This window comes from Canis lupus, chromosome 24 (assembly GCF_011100685.1).
Source record: "Canis lupus familiaris isolate Mischka breed German Shepherd chromosome 24, alternate assembly UU_Cfam_GSD_1.0, whole genome shotgun sequence".
In the NCBI taxonomy this organism is placed as follows: Eukaryota; Metazoa; Chordata; class Mammalia; order Carnivora; family Canidae; genus Canis; species Canis lupus.
This window is the reverse complement of record NC_049245.1, coordinates 22,860,384-22,875,216: the sequence shown is the minus strand read 5'-3', so window position 1 is coordinate 22,875,216 and position 14,833 is coordinate 22,860,384. Positions and strand designations below refer to the sequence as shown.

At 46.9% G+C, this 14,833-nt stretch overlaps 1 protein-coding gene across 2 annotated transcripts in view; it reads right to left on the bottom strand.

The window, feature by feature from the left end:
• Positions 1-1,284: 1,284 nt before the first annotated feature.
• The window catches only part of BPIFB4 (BPI fold containing family B member 4), a 28,391-nt gene continuing 14,842 nt past the window's right edge, over positions 1,285-14,833 (bottom strand). For both annotated transcript variants that reach the window (XM_038571998.1, XM_038571999.1), the window contains exons 12-17: positions 14,218-14,388; positions 12,286-12,353; positions 10,931-10,973; positions 9,154-9,217; positions 6,921-6,997; positions 1,285-3,171 (exon numbers count right to left, since the gene is read on the bottom strand). In XM_038571998.1, the coding sequence (XP_038427926.1) occupies positions 3,148-3,171; positions 6,921-6,997; positions 9,154-9,217; positions 10,931-10,973; positions 12,286-12,353; positions 14,218-14,388 (447 nt within the window). In that variant the 3' untranslated portion in view covers positions 1,285-3,147. The remainder of the gene's footprint in view (positions 3,172-6,920; positions 6,998-9,153; positions 9,218-10,930; positions 10,974-12,285; positions 12,354-14,217; positions 14,389-14,833) is intronic.

The window sequence follows — 14,833 nt, the reverse complement described above, 5'->3', positions numbered from 1 at the left end:
GGAGACAGGGGAGGAGTGATGGGCTGTGAAGGCGCCCACAGGGGTCTCTGATGATGATGTGTTTATTCCCCAGAAAGGTGGATCTTCCTTGACCACCCAATGCTGCTTCTTCCTCCCCTTCCCTCCTTGATATTTGTCCCTGTTTATTCCCTCCTTCTATGGCCCTCAAGACAATCTCAAAATAACCTTTAATTTACTTGTTCAAATATCATTGTTTATTAAGCCTTATCATGTAAGGCTTGTCTTGCGGACTAGAATCTAAGCTTCAGGAGGGCAGAATGGGCACTCAGAGAAGCAGCGATTGAATGAATGAATGAATGAATGAATGATGCAGCCAGGAATAAACCCAACATAATATTGAGTTATAATAAACTATTAGGAATAAACCTAATGAGAAAAAAAGTCTTTAAAAAAAAGTCACGGGGGGCGCCTGGATGGCTCAGTTGGTAAAGAGACTGCCTTGGGCTTAGGTCATGATCTCGGGGTCCTGGGATGAGCCCTGCCTCCGGCTCCCTGCTCAGCGGGAAATCTGCTTGTCCCTGCCTCCCCACTCATGCCCTCTCTCTCTCTTTCTTCTACACATAATAAATAAAATCTTTTTCAAAAGATGACTGCGAGGCAAAACTATTTCAATTATGCTAAAAGGGGCTTCAATGTTTCTGTGCCCTCTCAGGGCTAGAAGCTGAAACTGCTCTAAATGTGCCCTATGGCTCTAAACATATCCAGAGCTGTTTGGGAGAGCAGCCTCTGCCTTGCTCTGGGAGGGGTTCCTTGGACACTCTCTTGCCAGCATGTCAAGCGCCCTTCCTTGTCCTCAACTGAGCCCTGATCAGAGCCAAGGGTTCTGGAGTGCCCACACTTTAGAAACCAGCACTAACCACAGCAAGCACAGATTGAGCACTTACTGTGTGCCTGCCTCAGTGCTAAGCACCTCATGGGAAAAAAATCTCATTTAGATAGCTGCACACTTAGAGTGTGATAATGATTATCAATATCCACTCTACAGACGGGAGAACTAAAGTTCAGAAGGCTGAGGGCCTCACCAAGTCAACAAAGTGACAGAGGTCGAAGTTGAGCCTCATCCTCCCAACTCCAAGATTCTTATTCTTTTTTTTTTTTTTTTAGATTTTATTTATTTATTTGACAGAGAGTGAGAGAATGATCGTAAGCGGGGGCGGGGGGGGGTGTGGGGGGAGGGAGAAGCAGACTCTCCACTGGGCAGGGAGCCTGATGCAGGGCTCAATCCCAGCACCCTGGGATCATGACCTGAGCTGAAGGCAGACACTTAACTGACTGAGCCACCCAGGGGCCCCCAAGATTCTTGTTCTCTAATGACCTCCTGATGCCAGAGTTGAGCTTAGTGATGCATAAAGCTGTCCTGTGGCAGGGGAACCTCTCTGTAGAATGCAGCGTGATGGTTTTTAATGTGAAGACACTGGCTCTTCCTCTCACTGTCTGGCAGACAGGTTTTCCAGGAGCCTTTGGGTGGGGGTTAGAGGAACAGGTGCTCTGAGAGGACAATACATGGGCAGGGGCTAGGTTTCATTGAAGCTCTCATCATCATTGGGCTTTATTTCTAGAAACCAAGGGCATGCTTGTAAAGAACCAGGCTTTTGAGCCTCCTTGCTCATTTTCTGGGCTGTTGCTGCATCTGTGCCTCCTTTGTTTGCAGCTGAAGGCATGAGATGCCTTGCATTTCTGTAGACTCTCTATGCAACAGAAGTTTCACTATTCCCCTGCCCCAGCTATGTCTCCAGTCTCATCTTCTCAGGAGGACACAGGAGAGTGTGGAAGACATTACTTGTGCTCACCAATATATCTGGTTTTCCTCCCCTTCCTCACTATAAGAAAGGATCACACTTCCCTCCTCCTGAAGGTCAGGCAGAGTCATGTGACCTGCTGCAGCTAATGAAACATAAGTGGAAGTGATGTGCCTCTCTTCTTAGTAGATGCACTGAAGTAGTGCTGGGGTGTGACTCTATGCTTTCTTTCTGCTGAGAACTGCACACCTTTAGGGCCAAATTTAGCCTGGAACTTCTCCCTTTAGCTTATGAACAGGCGCAGTGTGGTGGGTGGTTAAAGCATGGGCTCTGGAGCTAAATCATCAGGTTCCAACTCCAGCTCTGCCACTTTGCAGCTGTGTGACCTTGGGCAAGTCCCTGCATTTCTTGGTGTCTCGATTTCCCCACCTGCAAAATAGGGACCTACCTTATGGTGCTCTCATGAGGTTAAATGAGATCAAGTCACAAAGCCCGAGTACAGGGCTCAGCAGGTAGAAAGCCCTTGATGAACATGTGCTCTCAGAAAGATGGGACAGAGAGTCTTTTTTTTGGGTCCCTTTAACCTCTCCCCTGGGACCTGGGATACACCTGTCCACCTTTCTGGACCTGAGCAAGTCATGTTGGGAACACAGAAAAGGAGAGGATAGAGAGGGGCAGCTGGAAGCCAAGAAAAGAGTGAAGACCCTTGTCATCATGGCACACAGGAGCTAGGCTGGCTATAAGGCAATGCCTCTGGCAGTGTGAAGCCTGAGGATTCTGACCTTGTTGCTTCTGAGTCTGGGCCCCCCCCCCCCATGTGCTGAGGTGTGATGAGAAAACTGAGGCAAGAGGAATCAGCTAAACTGAGCCCTGAACCAAGGCAGTGAGAACTGAATTAAATCTCTTCCTGTCCATCTGTAGGGTCCTCAGAGGTGTCTGATATTTTTCAGTCATGAGTTGAACCATCCTCCATCAGCTCGTAGCTACAACTGCCAGGTGCCCCCAGTGCAGCCATGGAGGGAAGAAACACCCAGACCCTGAGGGAGGGTCCTCTGTGGAGACTTGCCCCAACTGCAGGGAAATTGGCATCTTTTATTGAAAGTGTAAAGTGCGCAGTGTGGAGTCTGGCATGGAGTCCAAGAGGTCTCAATCCACCAGGGGACCTCCATCCCAATGCAGGGGCTGCCCATAAGATTATTTGCCAGAAGAGTCACTGGTTGGTTACCTTCTTGGGTTGGGGGCAGGTGGGAAGAGGGTTGGGAAGCTTGGGAGGGATTTGTTGTTTGGGGTGGAAGGGACTCAGAGCTGGAGACTGTGTCAGGCAGAGCCTTTCCAGGGCTAGCTCTGGTTTCTTCTGGGGCTGCAGTAGCATCTCTGCCTCTGTCATTCAGGCACTCAGCACCAGAAGGTCCTTGGAGGTCAGAACAGAGAACCCAGTTAGTGGAGGAGATGGCTTCTGCTTAGAACCTCAGCAGTCAGCTGTCTGTGGATTGGGTAAGGCACATTTCCAGGAGCAAGCAACCGTGAACAATGAAGATTTATTGGGATTAAAGGGACCCGAGGAGCACCCTGGCCATGTCATTAGCTTGCCCAGTACAGGAGACCTAAGGCAAGACCCTTCCCTCCCTGCCTCTCATCTCCTTCTTCCCCCAAATAAGGGAACCAGTCTTGAGCCTCAGTCCACATTCTTCCAAAATCAATTTTCATAACTAAAAACATCTACAACAAAGTAAATAATGGAGTTAACCCATAGAATGAAATAAATACCCATAAGTCTGTACTGATATAAATCATTGGGTAAATAAACTAATGGAGGAGAAGGGATGGCTCTTACTTGTAGAAAAATTTCAACTAATAAATGTGGAAGGAGTGATAGCAATAGAAAGTCTCCATTAGGCAGATTCCACAGTAATAACTGTTGCAGACAAGAACCATCAAAGAATGGCAAAATGAGTGGGAGAAAGTGTGGTGAGAAATAGGATATTTGGGTAGTTGTCTCCAACTATCTCCTCATGAGATATTTATCAGTTACAATGGGAAAAATAGTAACTTAAGTGGGAAAACTGGCAGGGACTTCCTTGACCACATGATCAAAGTCAGTATCCCCAGGAATAAGACACTGACATTGCATGCCCCCCATGTGGTGCGCTGAGAGGGGCACAGCATCCCTTCAGTGGCGTTCTTGCCAAAAATAAATAACCTCAATCTAATCACGAGAAAACATTGGTCAAATCCAAGTTGTAGGACATCCCACACAATGGGCCAGACTCATCAGAAATGTCAAGGTCATAAAATACAAGGAAAATTTAGGAACTCTCACACATCAGAGGACACTGTTGCATACTTGGATCGACAGCCAAGTGCAAAGCAGGATCATGGATCCTGAACCAGACAAAGTACAGTAGTGGGAAAACCATTGAGAAAGGTCTGTAGATTAGTTAATAGTTTTATATCAATGTGAACTTCCTGATTTTGATCATTATACTCTGGTTATATAAGATGCTAGTGCCACACAAGAAACTGAGTGAAGAGTATTCTAGTACTCTCTGTACTATTTTTGCAACTCTCCTATAAGTCTAAAATTGTTTTTAAATGAAAAGTTAAGGGGTGCTTCGGTGTCTCAGTCAGTTAAGCATCTGCCTTCAGCTCAGGTCATGATCCTAGGGTCCTAGGATTGAACCCCACATTGGGCTCCCTGATCAGCAGGGAGTCTGCCTCTCTCTCTCTCTCTCTCTCTCTCTCTCTCTATCTCACCCTCTGCTCATGGTCTCTCTCTCACACAAAAACAAATAAATAAATGAAAATCTTTAAAAAGATAAAGTTAAAATAAAACGTTAGATCCATATAATAATGATGAGAAGGAGAAGAGGAGGAGGAAGAGGGGGAGGAAGAAGAAAGAAAAGAAGGGGAAGGCATCTAAGTAGCTCAGTTGGTTGAGCGCCTGACTCTTGGTTTCAGCTCAGGTCATGATCTCTAGGTCAGGAGATGAGCCCTACTCTGTGCTCAGCAGGGAGTCTGCTTGAGGTTCTCTCTCCCTCTGCCCCTGCTCCTCCCACCATGTGCACGTGCACACACTCTCTTTCTCTCAAATAAATAAATAAATAAATAAATAAATAAATAAATAAATAAATATTTAAAAAGAAGAAGGAGAAGAAAGTAGTTATCACTTATGGAGGCTGTACAAGATCAAGACTGGGCTGGGTCTTTTTTTTTTTTAAGCTTATTTATTTAAGTAATCTCTGCAGCCAGTATGGGGCTCGAACTCATGACCACAACTCACATGCTCTACAGACTGAGCCACCCCGGTGCCCCAAAGCTGGATCTCAGTGGTTCTGCACCTTTCAGATCCAGCACCCTCGTTTACATTTTATCACAGGTATTTGTGTTGTCTCCTTTAATATTCTGAAATGAAATTCATAATCTATATAATCTTCTTACATCCCTTGCTGGAATATAAAGAAATAAAATCATTCCCACTGATTTAAAAAAGGCCCTTACATTGGGAGGGGGCTTGCAATACAGCCCCAGTCGAGAACCACTGGTTGGAACTGCGTCTATTATTCCAGTACAAAACCGACTTCTCACCAGCTGAGTGACCTTGGGCAAATGGCCTACCTTTTCTGATACTCGGGTCCTTCATCTATGATGTGTGGGCAAGCAGTGACCAGGCCATGCTGAGGCCCAAGTGTATGTAAAACAGTGCATGGGGCAAAGTACATGCTTGGGAAATGGGATGATGATGATGGTGGTGGTGGTGGTTGTGGTAGTGTTGTTGTGGTCATGATAAACTTGTCCCAATCCCATCTATATTTCCCTGCCCCGTTTTAAAAATGAATAACAGCATTAAAATGCTGTATCTCATTTAATTTCAAACTTGATGAGTGGACATTATTTTTCCCCATTTTCAGATGAGACTGAGGCTCAGAGCATTGCTGAGGTCCTACAAGAGCTCAAGAGATGGGACCACCCACGAGCACTGTCCTACATCTGACCCCTGCCCACACTGCCCCTCCAAGGTCACTGCCCACCTCCCCTCACTGCCCCCCTGAGGCAGTAGGGTGACACCCCTGGGCTGAGACCCAAGCCTGGCAGTTGTGTGAGGAGCTGGGCTCTCTGCATACCACTGGACGCAGTATGGATGCGGCCACCTTTTGAAAGGAAATTGTCATTCTGGAGCAAAGGCCCATTCTTTCCATTTCTAGGAGTATGTTCTAAGGAACATATTGAATCCTGAATCCAGAAACAGGTTTGTGAACCAGGATGTTCACTACAGGATTCCTTATCATAACGAAGACACTGATAATGACGGACACTTCTAGGATGTTTTCTATGTGCCTGGGGCTGTATAAGGCACTTTACAGTAGAATCTCACTTTATTCTAAAAGCAGCCCTGTGGGGAGGTGCTATGATTAACCCCTTTACAGAGGTAAAAACTGAGACGTTAAGTGGCTTGTTCAGGGTCGCTCAGCAGAATCAGAATTGGAACCCAGGCCACATTCTTTAACACTAATGCCCTACTGAGCAAAGTCATATTTAAAAATAAACCTCCAGAAAGATTGGAATGAAAAAGAGCTAAGTGGTCATTTTTAGGTTGCAAATATGTATCCAAGAGGATAAATGTGTTTGTTTAATCTTTCCTGTATTTTCCGAATTTCAGGTAATGAGCACATGTGGCTTTCATAGTGGCAAAAAGACCTTCTGCATTTGAATGTCAAGGCACCTACCAAGATTATAATTAGCAATTACTTCAGGAATATTTATCCAAAGGCCCATCGTCCCACTGTCTGGGAGAGATCTGCAGGGGCCAGGACTGTACATTTTATTCTCTGCTGTATTCCCACCTCTTTGCACATCGTCTGGCACTCAATAAAAGTTTTTCCAATGAACTACATGGCACTTCCACTGTGGCCAAGCCCCTTACTGCTCTGAGCCTCAATAGTCCCATCTGCAATATGGGAGCAATGACGTCTGTCATAAGGATGAAAGGTATGGTGGATGGGGAAAGGGTTCTTAAGGGTTCTTCAGCCTTGTTTCTTGTTCCCTTAGCGCCCCCCTTTGAAGGAAGAGGCCCCTGATGCCCCACCCTTCCACTCCCTTCTCCTCCTCCTCCCAACTCCTGGGCATGGAGCCAAGAGCAGAACAGAATGCTTCTCCCCTTACCTCCAAGACGTCGATGTCTGCATTGCTGAAGTCAATGTTGAGGATTTTGGGGAGAGGGACACCAGAGCCCAGCACAGCTGTGAAATGAAACAACAGCCAAAGGGTCAGGCATAGTCAGCATGGCCAAGAGGCATTACAGGAGGCCACGGGTATTTTCAAGGAGACCAGCCATTTCTTTTCCATCTCTAGGCCTTTGTCCTAGCAGGTGCCTCTGCTCCGAGCACACTCCCTCACCCTTGCCTGCCTGCCCAGTTTCTGAACTTTCCAGGAGACTCTGGATGTCACCTCTTCTGTGAGGTTTCCCCCACCCCAGACCAAGCAACCCTGGGCTCCTGCCATTCCCTTGAACTGCCCCCTATCTTTACAGAAATTAGTTCTCTGTTTCCCTATCTGTCGCTTCTACCCAGATTGTGAGTTTTTTTGCAGGCAAGGACTATGTCCCCAGCATCACCCAGCCCTGCACTGGGCACAGAGGAGAGGACAGGTGTTTGCTGAATGGAAGCATCTGTATATGGAGCCCAACAAGTGACCGCCATGGGTGTATCATTTGCTTTTAGATTGTCAGAACTTACACAGATTCATTTTGTTTCATGTTCTGGGAAAGAAGGAAAGAAGGAAGGAAGGAAGGAAGGAAGGAAGGAAGGAAGGAAGGAAGGAAGGAAGAAGGGAAGGAGGCAGGGTGGAAAGGAAGGATGAAAGGGTAGGTGAGGGTAACTGACTCAAGTGAAGTTAAACAGATTTGCTTAAATAAATAAATAAATAAATAAATAAATAAATAAAAATAAATAAATAAACAGATTTTCTGCCTCCAACAGGACTTTTCAGATAATGAAGGACATTGAGAATCTAACCTAGAGCAAAATATTCAGAAATTCCCAAACTGGCTTGGCCATGGAACCCTCTTCTTAAGAGTAACTTAGGACTAATTTTTTATGGAACCCACTTTTGAATCATGACCCTGATCCAATATCTCACTTTTGAGAATGGTAAACTTCGTTGGAGTGAGAATGAGCGACTTGCTGCCAGATTCATACCACCTCTTGGTGACCAAGCTGGGTGGAGAGTCTCTACCTCTTGCCTCAAAGGTCAGCCCAGCTCAGCCTGGCTCCTGACATCATCCTCTCCCACCAGGGAACATGCATGGCCTTGGTGACCAGGGCTTTCCTGTGATTCCAATTCAGCCTCCTCTGGTGACAGCTTCCAGGATAAACTTCTGTTTGACACAGAGAGCTCCCCAAATGCACCCCGGCTGGTAGAGCTGATACCAGGCCCTCTCCATCCTCTTCTCTAGAAAGTGAAAGTGGGGAAAGGGAGGGTGGGGGTGCATTGGCGGAAGTGGTGGGGGTAAGGTTTCCAGGTACAATGGGGTTCAGCTCTCCTAGCCTCCAGTAGCCCCCGAGTTCAGGAAGCTTCCTGATAACATCCCTGAGGTACCACAGAGAGGAGGAATCATGCTCAGTCCCATCCTTTTGTGAAGCTGGGCAAAGAATACCCTCTCACTGATAACGTGGCTGCCTATAGGTCAGATGCTGGGTTAGAAGGCTTTGTCAGAGCAACTTTAGCTTTATCTGTACTGAATGAACATTTTTTACAACAATAATGTATTCATATAGTCCCTGTATAAGTAAAATTAAATACATGATTAAGAATCAATCAGGGACCCAACAATGTGAATATACCTAGCAATATTAAGCTTGTACCTAAAAACAGGTAAGAAGGTAAATTTCATGTTATATGTGTTTCACCACAACTAAAAATAAACACTAAAAAAAATCAGGAAATACCTTGGATTATATTTTTTCTTTAATGGAGAAAAAAGGAGTTTAGAAGAAAGTATAACCAGATGTTGAGATTAATTGCCTCTGGGAGGTGAGATGTTACTTTCTAAGCTGTTCTGGGCTTTCTATAACTTACACACATATCATTTTCATATGTAATCAGAAGTTTACATAGATAACCAGAAAAACAAAACAATCGGCCAGATAAGGAAGAAGGGGGAGGAGGAGAAGGAAGAGGGGGAGAAGGAGGAAAAGAAGAAGGAGAAGAACACAGCAGAAGCAGCAAACAAGGAAGTTGATGGACCCAGACAACATTTGCATTCAGAGGGTTAAATAAATAAGCTTAAAATGAAGGTCTCAGAAATACTGTTGAGGCAGAATGGTTGTGTGTCAAATATGCCCAACAAACCAGGAGCCGCCAGGTCCCCAAGTCATACACGTTCCTAAGCTCTCACCGTTCATGGCAGGCAGAAACGCCAGGTCAAAGATCTTCCCGACCAGCACCTCCAGGAGGCCAACCTGCAGGAAAGAACGAGAACTCAGCCCAGGCAGGGGTTCACTTGCTCGGATCCCCAGGGCTCCTTGAGGCCCAAGCAGGAGGCATGGAGCTGCTCAGGGAAATCTGGCAGCTGCTGTGACTCCAGAACCACCCAGTTGGACAGCAGCAAGGCACATCTGTCCACCTGCTGTCTGTGCAGTTGAGGAGACTGAGATCCAGAGCAGGGCAAGCTCCAGTCCAAGACTTATGGTGAGGCAGGGACTGGGGGAGGCCCAGGGCACGTAGTCTCTGGTAGCTCGCTCTGCAGCCACCATGGTGTCATGCAAGGCCCTTGGGCTTGGGCTGTGTAGCCAACGCTCCAGGTTCCCAGCCTGGTTCAGTCTCTACAGGCCTCTGGTAAGTTTCCCTCACCTCTCAGACCTTCAGCTTCCTCAGCTGTAAAATGGGCCGGCAAGCCCAGCTTGCAAGGATGCAGCAAGGGGTACAGGCGGGTCAGGTAAAATGCCCAGCCTTGAGACTTTTCATGTGTGTGCACTCCTAACTTCCCTAAGCATAGGTTTCCACATCTGAAAACAGGAGGAAATAATACTTCCCTTGTATAGTGGTTGTAAAAGCCAAATGTAAACTCCTCTATGTAAAGCACCTGCCTTGGGGTAGTACCACATGGTAGGACAGTGACAGGAGCAGGGGACTTTTATCCTAGCGCTGTGACCTTGGACAAGTCACCCAACTTCTCTGCATTTGGCTGCCTTATTTGGAAAATGGGTTAATAATTGTACCCAAATCATAAGTTTGTTGGGAGGATTAAATAAGAGAAATTTGTTTAAAAAAAAAAAAGGCTTAATTTGGTGCCCAGGGCCAGTCTCTGTTGTCCCAGAAATATTCTCTAATTTCACACTATGTGAGTTTCTTTTGCTGCTTGGACTCCAGAGATTTCCGTTTTGGTCCCAGCTTTGCCCCAACAACCAGCTGTGAGGCTTGTCAGTGCCCAGCCCTGGGGCCCAGTTTCTCCATCTATAGAATGAAACTGGTGACACCAACTCCATGGGTTGTAGAGGCCGGGGTCAGAAAAACTCAAAAATAGGCAACACAATAGATATTTGAGTTCCTTTGCCCATGTGGAAATCTCACCCAAGCTCATTTGGGAAAGCAAGCCTCTGTTAGTCGTCAATTTGTAAAGAAAAGAGGGGACATTTCTAGAGATTTCGGTGGTGTGGGGGACCCAAGAATAAACAAAGAGATGATGAAACAGGACCAAACCCTAGAAGCTGAGCATCTCCGATTAGAAAAGCAGAATTCCAGAGCGTGGTGGTAAAGTGTGGTTAGAAATAAACCCAGCCTGCTTGCTAAGGCTCAGAGTGGGTTGGCATTGCTCAAGATTACATGGGAGTGGCAAAACCAACCCCCCCCGTGTGCCACGCCCCCCATCCAGAGAGGCAGGGGTCTCCCATGGGACATGACTGACCCTATCACCTCCCCTCCCTGGAATGGAGGGATTTGGGCCAAGTTGTCTCCATGGGAATAGTCAGTAAAACGGAGCAGCCTCGCAGGCAGAGTTGGAGCTGTGAGTCAGTAACTCTGTCCCCTCCCTGCCTTTGTGGGCCTCAGTTTCCCCACCTGTAAATGAGGCTTGACAGAGATGATGCCAATGCTTTGGCATCCGCAGACTCCCTGGGACCCAGCCAGCATCCCAGAAAGGGATGCCATTCCCTTCCTCTGAGCTTAGTACTTACATCAAAGTTGCCTACGTTTGAGGTTCTGAGGTTGAGGTGAGTCCTGCCAGTAAAGCAAACAGCCCGTTAGAAGTAGTGATTGCCTGAGAATCATAAGAGCTTGTATTTCAATCAACTATCAGAAGCCCCCCTCCACCAACATCTCTCAAAGACCTCACCTGACCCCGGAGGCAGTTAATGAGATCAATGTTGAGCTCTGCATATTGAGCACTATGTACTGGATGTGATGCTGAGGCTTTTATATCATACACAGTAGCCACCTTATCTGAGATTTCATTGTCCGTGGCTTCAATGACCCGCGCTCAGGGGCAGCCTCCAGAGACAATCTCCCTTCTGACGTGTTGTCCAAAGGTCAATACTAGCCTGACATTTCATTACAGTGCCTACGTCATTCACCTGACTTCATCTCATCACGTGGGCATTTTATCATCTTACACCATCACAAGAAGAAGGGTGAGTATAGGGGTGCCTGGGTGGCTCAATCAATTAAGCATCCAACTCCTGATTTCAGCTCAGGTCATGATCAGGGTGGTGAGATCGAGCTCTGTATTGGGCCCTGCACTGAGCATGGAGCCTGTTTTTCCTTCTCCCTCTGCTCCTCCCTCAGCTTGTGCTCTCTCTCTCTCTCTCAAATAAATAAATAAAATCTTAAAAAAAAAAAAAAGGATGAGTATAGTACAGTATTTTGAGAGAAACAACATTCACATAACTTTTATTATAGTATATTCGTATAATTGTTTTATTACAAGTTATTGTTGTTAATCTCTAACTGCACCTAATTTATACATTTATAAGACATACTCAGGTATGTCTGAGTAGAAAAACACTGTGTAGCCAGGGGGTGGTACCAGCTGATCCTTCAGGCATCCACTGGGGGTCTTGGAACATATCCCCCATGGATAAGGAGGGACTGCTGTACACAAGGCCCTGAGGCAGCAAACCCACCTCTCCAAGCCCTAGTTGTTTCCTCTGTAAAATGGGAGAATAATAATCCCAAATCTGCAAGGCCATTGCAAGGCTAAACAAGACAATGCCTATAAATACCAAGTGCAAAGCTGGGCACGTCATCATCATCACATCCATCGCTATTATTATTATTGATATAGTAGTTGTTGGCGGTAGGTCCTTTCTATTCAGCTCACGGCATCACCCACCCTGCCCAGATCTCACCAGCGGTCTTAGCAGTTACAGCCCAGTTTCATCCTTGCAGACTCTCAGATTTACCCAGCCCTGACAGCCATGCAAGGGGACCTCTGGTGTCCTCCCGGGCGTCCCTTCAGGAGCCGGCACCAGGCACGGCAGCACCAAAGAGAACTTTCTGAGCAGCAGGGGCCTGAGTCTGCAAACCTCCTTACTTGTCCAGCTTGGCGTCGATCATGAGCTTATCTCCCTCTACGGAGAACATGGCCAAGAGTTCTGTGTCCTGGAGGAAAGGAGAGGAGAATGAGGCACCACTGCTGGGCGGACTCTGTGTGCCAGGAGCTGGCTAGGAGCTGCATGAACACAGTTGTCCCCCGGGATCTTGGTCAAACCTCCTTTTACGAGTTGAGATCCCAGTAATGCTCCCTAAATAATGGATAGCCCCCCTCTGGAGGGAAGGGTTGAGAATAATAAATTGCCTATGTTTGCTGACGCGTGGGTTGCTTTCAAGTAAGTCAGCAGAGCCAAGTGAACATTCCTCAGAAAGATACTATCGCAGGGAGCAGCGATTGCTTGGCTGGTGGCGGTGTCTGAGCTGTCTCAGAGCGGGTGGGGAGGCCTGCAGCCTATGAAATCTGCTCCAGATGAGCCAATGCAGATGGGATTGGGCATCCCCAGTGTCAAGCACAACTACCCCTCACCACCCCCAGCAGAGGGCATAAAAGGTCCAGACTCAACCCCTCTCCAGCAGAAGCCTTATTATAGGAAAGTCCCTCTTTGCTTAACTCCTTCCCCCACCAAAAACATAAAATAAAGTAAATTAGTCTAATGAAAAAAAGGAAGCTCCAACACATTCAGGTGATGTTACTGCTAATAGTAACAATTATTGGGATGATGGAGTGGGAAGGGGCCAGACCAGGCAGGGCTGGAGAAAAGTCATGGCTGCATCTTAGGGGCACTGGAGAGTCATGGCCGGGCTCTGAGCTCAATCATACAACATTTGGGCGATTGATAGAAAAATTTTCACACCATAGGGACTAATCAACAAGGGGCAGCCATTTCCATTCCCTGGATGAGAACCAACCCTTTTAATCTGGCATCTGATGATGCCCAAAAATGACCCCCAACACACCGTAACTTGGCATGCTCTAGCCAAGAATACCCACTTCCCAGATTAGAGGTGGCTCGTTTAGTCTTGAGCACTGGGAAGAGAGACTGAGAAAACATAGCAGAGGGAACAGAACCCCAAGTGTCTGAATCTAAAGGTTTAACCACTGAAGGGGAAATGGCATTTAATACAGCACATTGTTTCAACAAATATTTACTGAGCATCTACTGTGTGTGGGACCCTATGCTAGGCTCTGAGGATCCTGTAGTGAATAAGACAATTTGCCTCTCTGCCCAGCAATAAACTAACAAACACATTGTATAGTGACAGGTTAAGAACCAAGTAAAGCAGGGGTGGGAGAGAGAGAGAGAGAGAGAGAGGGAGAGAGAGATGGGAGGGGAGGGGATATTTTAGATAACTGGTCTTGTGAAAACCTCTCTGGGGAGGTGACATTTGAACAGAGACCTAAAGGAAATGGGAAGTGAGTAATGAAGAGACCTGGGGAAAGAGCATTCCAAGTGGAGGAAACAGCATATGCAAAGGCCCCGGGGTGGAGCTCCACCTGGCATGTTGGTGAAATAGCGAGGAGCTGAAAGGTAACCAGGGATGATCTAGAAGAATTTTATGGGTTATTGTTAGGGGATTGATATTTGTTTCAGGGTTGAAAGGAAATATTTTGAGAAAAGGAGCCACATGATTTTAAGAGGATTCTTCTCTATGAAATAACTGGAGATTATTGTATTTGTATCTGTCTCCTGCTAGGTACCAGGGACATGAGAAACTTATGGCATGACAGGTTCTTCTCCAAGTATCTTACTAATGCCCTGCTGCCATCCCCACAAAGTAGAGGAGAAAATCAAGCCCAGAGAGAGGGAGTGATCCACCAAAGTTCACACAACTAGAAGTGCTAAAGACTGGATTTCAATCAGATCATTTGGCCCCATGTTGCGCTTGTAGTCACTATGGTTGGTATCATGGAGATTTGAAGGGATCTGGGGACTCAAGAAGATCACATGGCACCCCCCCCCCCGACACTCACCACATCAATGAGGCAGATAGTGGTCTCAACGTCATTGGGCTGGGAGACCATGACCTCAGAGGTGGCAAACACCTTCACCAGTGCCTTGTCCTTTTGCAGCGTCACCGAAGGTGGGTTTGGCACCTGGATCCTGATGGTGAGTGGGCGGGACTCAGGGTACTGCTGGAACACCTAGGGGTGGACAGCAGGCCTGAGTGAGTGGGGCCCCGGGTAGTGAGGGTGCCTGGTGGGTCATCGGCCAATCTCTAAACACATGGCACAGGGTCTCACATCGGGCACCTTCAGATCCAACAGCTGCTCCAGCCCTACACACCACATGCAAAGACTCTTACCTGCTGCTGGGTTTGGGCAGGGGGCTGCCCTCTCTGAGCCTCTCACATAGGGTTACTGGGAGAATTAACTGTGGGGGTGACGCCAAAGCTCTGAGCTCAACGTCTGATGCCTGCAAATGCTAGAATCTGCTGCCGAGCAAGATGGGTTCACCTGGACATTCATGATTGTATCAAATCATTGCAACAGTTCCACAGGGTATTTTTTCTCCATGTTACAGATTTAAAAATTGTAAAAAACTGATTAAAAAACTGAGGCTCAAGCAAATTGTCCAAGGCTACCAGGA